This window comes from Austrofundulus limnaeus, unplaced genomic scaffold (genome assembly GCF_001266775.1).
Source record: "Austrofundulus limnaeus strain Quisiro unplaced genomic scaffold, Austrofundulus_limnaeus-1.0 Scaffold1033, whole genome shotgun sequence".
Classification (NCBI taxonomy): Eukaryota; Metazoa; Chordata; class Actinopteri; order Cyprinodontiformes; family Rivulidae; genus Austrofundulus; species Austrofundulus limnaeus.
Genome location: NW_013953435.1, coordinates 63,345 through 70,723, shown reverse-complemented (window position 1 = coordinate 70,723; position 7,379 = coordinate 63,345). Strand labels below are relative to the sequence as shown.

General features: G+C 35.1%; 1 protein-coding gene across 1 annotated transcript in view; it reads right to left on the bottom strand.

The window, feature by feature from the left end:
* Positions 1-198: 198 nt before the first annotated feature.
* LOC106533831 (GDNF family receptor alpha-1) overlaps positions 199-7,379 on the bottom strand; it is a gene marked incomplete at its 5' end in the record, with an annotated part of 51,579 nt that continues 44,398 nt past the window's right edge. Inside the window, 1 exon segment of the mRNA XM_014030270.1 lies at positions 199-3,097. Coding sequence (XP_013885724.1) covers positions 2,942-3,097 — 156 coding nt within the window.

Genomic DNA, 7,379 nt, shown 5'->3' with positions numbered 1-7,379 from the left:
CCACAAATTCTCCTAAATCACTCGTACGCACAATTTAAGAACAAATCTGTGCGTACGAACGGTTCTTGCATGAGGTCCATTGACCTTAATATCAGCAGGTGTTCTTGTCCTCAAATTTTCTTCCCAGGTTTTTATGGCTTTTTGTTTTCATTATTTTTTTATTTGCCTTCTTTGAATAAAGATCAAGCAAGCAGTCTGTGTGAAGTCACATTTTTAATTGTAACTTTTGTACAATAAATTTTACATTTTTCACAAGCTAGGAAGTTACTGATGCTGGACAGTTTGAAGGAGTATGCATCTCCAAGAATAAAAGTCATTACTGGTCATTTTAAACAGATGGTTTGTCAAAGGACATCAAATATGTTTGCCTTCTTTAGTCCTAAAGTTACACTAACTATAAAACTGATTTTAAAATAAAAATCGTTTCATAGTTCGTGAAGATAAAACACTGGGGTTTAAATATAAAACAAATGAATCTAAAATAAATAATTTGGAGCATTGTTGCTTGGTGAACCAACTCAACATTTTTTGTTAAATTAAAAAAAACTTTCATCGTGAGAATTTATTCCTCCATCCTTGCCAGCTCTGATCAACTACGACAACAACAACTATCTTTAGAGTCCAAATTTATGTTGTATATAAACATTACATGTTATATAAATCTGTTGTATACAATAGTATACAACATATTTCCCTTTAAATATTTATTTATCTTAAGAAATATCATGCAAATAGTTATTTTTTGCCTCATGTTCTAATTATTGTCATCACATAACTATTAGCAGTTAACCCAAAATAATTTCGATAGCGGCTCCTAGCATCATGAAAAAGAACAGATCCATTTAATTTACTTAGCTCACCAAAACAAAAACAAATTGGTAAAAAAATAGAAAAATAAATGTAAATCTTTGCCAAAAAGAAAAAAACAAACAAAAACTAATCACAGCCGACTAAAGGATCTTTATAAATGCAATATGGTACAAACAGTTTGGTTTTTTAAATACAGGAGTGTTACACTGATATTCTCTTTCTTGGATGCAAATTTAGTTTATACCCATGTACATACAAGGATAGGCATATATCTAAGTTATTATTAAAACACATTTGTAGTTAAGCTGTATCTGAATGTCAAATTAGCTCACAAAGCTCTGTAATAGAATATCAGCAAATTCTTTGTCCAATTTTAACCAAGTACATACAGTGCATATTCCATGTTTATCCTCGTAACATTAAAGCTTTACTGTACATCAGCTGTGGTTTGAGAAGCTACATAAACCAAAGCAGCAAGTTTTAAATGCTCCACATTATGTCTACACTTAAACACTAGAAGTGATGAGTTGAACATGCTACAATGTGAATATCCTGATAAATTTCTCAGGATAATCAAAAAAAAAACGTACATGTCCAGTCTTATAGGCGTTCTGATGCCTCTGAAAACTGAATGATTATAATGACTTTTCTTTCTGGATACACAGAAACACACACAAATCCATGAGTTGCAAATTTTACAAAGGAAATCTGATAAATTGCTAAAAACTCCTGCAAAAATGGTTTGAATGTAGCTGCTGTAATTTAGGAGTAAACCACCTAAATTTGTTGGCTTGTGTAAAACACACAGGGCAGAATATTTATTTGCCAAAAAAAATAGACAGCTATAATAGCTGTGAAAACATGTATTTTTTAATTCCTCACTATTGTTTGCAACTAAATTTGGCAATCCATTATAATAATTTCTGATCTGTTACAGAAAATCTCACATTGTCAGAATATCTCCACATAGCTCATTTGTAATGATTCTAGCTGTAAATTAAAATCGCTAGGAAAGATTGGTGAAAGCTCTGAGCCTTGCATTGATTAAACCAGAGATATCTGGACCTGCTCTGAAACTATAAGTTTCAGAGCAGGTCCAACTGTTGAATTTTTTGCTTTTTTTAGGGCTTAAAGCAGCAACTATCATCACATTTAAACAGAACATTGGTTAATCAGGTGTTTTATTGTCACTTTACATTGAAGAAACATGGCATGAAGTCTAGAGATGTGCAATCACAGATTAGTGGATTCAGCTATCCAGTCGGACACACTCCTGTAATAACTGTGTACAGTTAGGCAGAAAAACTGAGAATAGAATGCATGACACTGTTTGTATGCGTGTGTTTTTTTCCTTCTTTTTATCTGAGTGTGTGAAGTGTGCAGTATTTGCATGTGGGACTTTGCCCTGTGTGCTTATGTCAGTGGCATTTTGTGTCCAATATTAGGTACAGTAAAGACAGTTTGGGCAAAGATGTCGCAACTTTTTTGATATTTTAAATCTTCAATATAAATGTAGAGGCTTTTTCTGTGTATGTGAACCTTTTAATAAGTTCATAAAAATATAGAATATTGGCTCACATTATTATTGAAACATACACAAATCACAGAGGAATAACACCAAAAAAGCTGCCCAAATTATAATATATAGCCTTTTCTGAATTTACAGTGACTTTTAATCAACATATCCCACCAATAGCCTCAACAAACAGACAGGTGAAAAAATTACTCTGAAAATCGATGCTAATTTACATTATGTTCCAAGAGTCACCACTAGTGGATTCGTGGAATGTAGTGCTTAGTGTGATTTATTGAATCTGCTCACAAAAGCAGCAGACATAAAAGATTTAAACAAATACCTTTTCATTGTGAACATTTAGTTAAAACAGGTTAAACATGAATAATAAAATCACTATTTTAGCACTAAGCTGCAATGCAAAACCAACCAACAAACAAACCAAAACAAACAATAATTTCCAAAAAAAAATTCCCTAAAAAAATGATCAAATTAAAGAAAAAACTAGGGTAACAAGTAGCATTGAAAAAAAAAAAGGATATAATTTCCACCTTTGCTTTTCATTTATACAAATGTGTATTTCAGTCCATAGTAATCTGTTGCTTTGAAGCAGCAAGGCTACAATGAGCCTAGTGAGGTGAAGCTGAGGTACCACATCCAGAGAAGTGGGGGCAGCAGATAGTTGAGGCCAGCAAGCTGTCTGCAGACAGCTGAGTCTTTCAGGATGGCACTGGATGCACTTGGATCATCTACCTTAGGAGCCAGAGGATCCGACTGAGAAAGCAGGAGGAAAAAAAGGAATAGTTAACTTTAGGGATGCAAGTTATAGATTAATGAATTAATCTAAAGTTGATTGAGCTTATCGATCGACTAACGATTCATTGATAAGGGGCTATTTTTTAAAAACCCTGACATATTTCTTGAATAAAAGAACGTCCTATAACATGAAGGGCAAATTTTTTACTTACTAAATTTTAAAAAAGTATAGTATTATATTTTAACAATTTATTGTGCCAGCTGTATTAAACACTGACTGAATAAACAATTGTGGATTTCTCACACGTTATTAAACTTTGACATACATATAAAATATAAACAAAACAGGAATCTATTAGGCTTCTAGTTGGGGTGAAAAAAAGGAAAGAAAAAAATGTAAAACATTTAATCCCCCCCCCCCCCCGAACAGAGAGATGTAAAACTATCATTTAAACACAAGGGTATCATTTTAAGCTAAAGATTTACTCTAAAACAAACTATAAACATAATAAAATACCCACGAGAGAGGTGAGAATACAAATGAGTACTGGCAATTGTTTGTTTGTTTGTTTACATTCCTTGTGGTTCTATTTGGGCTGGGCTGCTCAGAATGATTTGATGTCAGTTACTGTTCATTTGATTGGTTTGCTGGCCTTGTTACGCGATTAACTTCACATTATTTGTAGTGACTGTAACATTTTTGTTGTTTTTGTTCTTTCACATGAGTTAAACTCAGCAAGAAGCTGTTACCTACAGTTAGCTTACTGTTCTCTATCATCCTACTCCCTTGTCTTAATGGTCTCTTTGCTGGATAGTCCGGTACAGCCTTCGGTACTTTTCCTTCGAGTTTGGTGTAGTCCATTATTATTGTTGTGTCGCAAATAAAACTAAATACAATTCACGCAATTTAATTATGATGCCACCCACATCGAGGCTGCTCTCTGCTCAGCTCAACAAGGCCTGGGTAGAGTAAGGTCGGATTAAGAGCAACAGCACCCTCTACTGGATGGTGGCCAAACTACACCGAAATAAGGTTTAAACAAATGTTTTCAATTAATCGAATGGAAGGAATTTTAATCTAATAAGCCATTATTCAACAATTAATTATAAGTCGATTAATTGTTTGCATCCCTAGTTAACTTACATTTCTAGATATTGAAGTACTGTTTAAAGAGGCAATATTATGTGTTTCTCAGGCATATATTTAAATTCTATACCATAATAATGTAACTATGTCAACTTCAGTTATTATTAAAATGCTGTTTCTATGTTTAAATAGAAAATAAACTTGACATCTCATCAGTATCTGTTTCTAAACACCTTGAAATTGGCCTCTGTCTCTTTAAGAACCTCCCTCCGCTTCTGTCCCGCCCATTTCAGCACGGGCCAGGTGTGTGTGTGTGTGTGCTCTGTGATGAGGAAGCTCAGCTTGGCGACACAGCCCAGAGGAGGAGCTGATCATAAAAGGCGGTTCTAGGCTCAACCAGTTATTTTTGCTCCCCTGCCTGTCTGCCTCAGGACACCACAGGATTTCTCAAACATGCATGAATAGAGTTTGCATGTTCTGTCTGTGCATGCGTGGGTTTTCTCCGGGTACTACGGCTTCCTCCCACTGACCAAAAACATGACTGTTAGGTTAATTGGTAACTAAATTGTCCCTAGGTGAGAGAGTGAATGGTTGTTTGTATCGTTTGTCTCTATGTGTGGCCCTGTGATGGACTTGCGACCTGTCCAGGGTGTACCTTGCCCCTTGCTCTGTGGCTGCTGGATATGGGCACTAGTGACCCCCATGACCCTGAAAGGAATAAGCGGGTATAGATAATGGATGAATGGATGGATGCATGAATAAGTCAAAGCTAGACTCTGGGCATGTTTTTGATGAGAGGATAACATTATAACATGGTATAAAACTAAAAAAAAGTTGATTTTACATGATATTGCCCCTTTAAGTTTGCTGTAAACATTAAGCATGCACAAAGTGTTCATGAGGCAAATTAAAAAAAAACACTCTTTACTGACAGAACAAAGAAACAGAACACTTTTTCATTTCTTTGATTACTATAGTAATACACTGATGCCAACCAACTAAATAAAATCTAAGAATGTTTCATTTCTGAGGTTAAAATTTAACCAGGAACCAGTAATAATTAGATCATGGACAAACCAGTAAATCAAGAGCTTCACTTTTTAATCATCTGCTTCCTCACCTCAACAAATTGGAGGAACAATGCCCTCATTAATGTGGAAGAGGCCTCTATTGGTTCGTTCATCTCTCACTCTTTCCCAGAAAGTTGAACTCCTCTGATTGACTCACCCCTGACCCAGATAGAGGAGTGTAAGTATCTCAAAGTCTTGTTCATGATTGATGGTGGGATGGAGCAGGAAATACACTGACAGATCAGGGCCTTGTCTGTAGTAATGAGGAGGTTCATAGACGTGGTGAAGAAGTAGCTGGGTCGCAAAGGCAAAGCTATCAATTTACTCGTCTGTCTACATTCGAACCCTTGCCATGAGATGTGACAATACAAGCAGCTAAAATGATTTTCCTCTGTAAAGTGGCCATGATCAGAATTCACACTAGACTCCTGGGCAAAAATATTTTAGCCATTTTTTTCATACATGTCCTACTAGGTGGGAATACTGGAGCATTCCCAAAACTTGCTAGTGGAATTATTTATTCTTCCTGTCTTGGCAATGCCTTGCCCTTAGGAAAAAGCTGTAGAATGTTGCTAGTTAGAGGGGTGTCTGAACTTCCCTCATAAAGCTGTTATCTCCACAACCCGAACATGGATAAGTGGCAGAAAAATTAATGGATTGATGTTTGGACAAGGGGTGACAGTTCAATCCACACCAAGAATAAGTTTGACTTTATGCCAAGAATGTAGACACATCTCTTACTTTGGGTTATAAAGAAACTGGTTAGAACTTAAAGGTGGCCATGAAGAGCCCCTCAACTCCCACAGAACCCCAGAAAGAATGCTTCAGAGAACACAGTCATAATCCTACAGATACACAAAACACATCCCAGATTGCAAAATATGAGTGAATCAACAATGAAATATGGTTAGGCATGATATTAAATCCATGTTGAAATTATACTAAAAGTGGTTGGTGACTTACTTGTTGAAACAATGTTAGGTTTTCAACCATAACTGATACTATATCAGTATTGATTCAACATTGATTAAATGTTGGCATTCCAATCATTAGAATTGGACCATGAAACAACATTGATTTAATAACATCTTTCCAACAATGGCTATTTGGCTAGAATTGGATTGAACCAAAAATCAACTTTTTATAACAAAATTCAACATTGAATTAACATATTTTGCTATATGGGATATGAACTGCTATCTATTCATTAAAAATATATATTCAAACTAATGTTTTGCTGTTATGTTTTCACAAGTTTCAATAAGTTCCTTTATTTTGACACAAGACATCTGAATAAATCTATATAATACCATTAGTGTATAAAACTACAACATGCTTTTTAGAATATGCAGATTTTTAAATGTGCATGTGCATCATTGAATAAATATGTATATTTCTTTCTTTGGTACCTCTCTTAGGTTTACTTATAAAGCTTCAAGCTAACGGCTGGGTCATCTCCCCTAGACCTGGTTCTGCCTCAACTAAATGTCAGTCCACTGCATAACAGTGCCTTATTATTACACAATGACATTTAGAGTGAACTTTAAAAGCCAAGAGATAAGCAACAAACCCATTTCAGCCTCAAAGAAACTACAAAGACCAGGGGTTTAAAGAGAAGGCAAGAAAGATTGCTGTGGCAATCATTGTCAGACAGAGCTCAGAGACTTTCAACCAGGAGGTCGATTTAGACCATGTGAGATTGGATCACTGAGCCAATTGCTGTGTGGTATTATGTCAAATTGTTTCCAGAATTAAAAAAAAAAACAGGAAAAGAAAAAGAAGTCATCTGAAGATGTCATCTTCTAACATGTTTTTTTTTTTGCCTTAAATTTAGGACAGTACAACATAGACTTGAAATAAGTGTAAAATTTGCTAACATTTTTTCCATTTAGAGGGAGAAAATTTTTCTAAAGGATTTGACCCTTCTAATTAAGACTTAGACTCTCTCAAAAGAGATGAAAACAACAGAATGGAAGGGATTGAATTTCTGTATTCCACAACATTTAAAATAATAAATTTTTAACTTTATCTGTGTGGATGCGTATTGTGTCCTTATTTGTTCTGATGGCTGTGCTTTAAGTTACCTTCCCCCGTGTGTGTGTGTGTGTGTGTGTGTGTGTGTGTGTGTGTGTGTGTGTGTGTG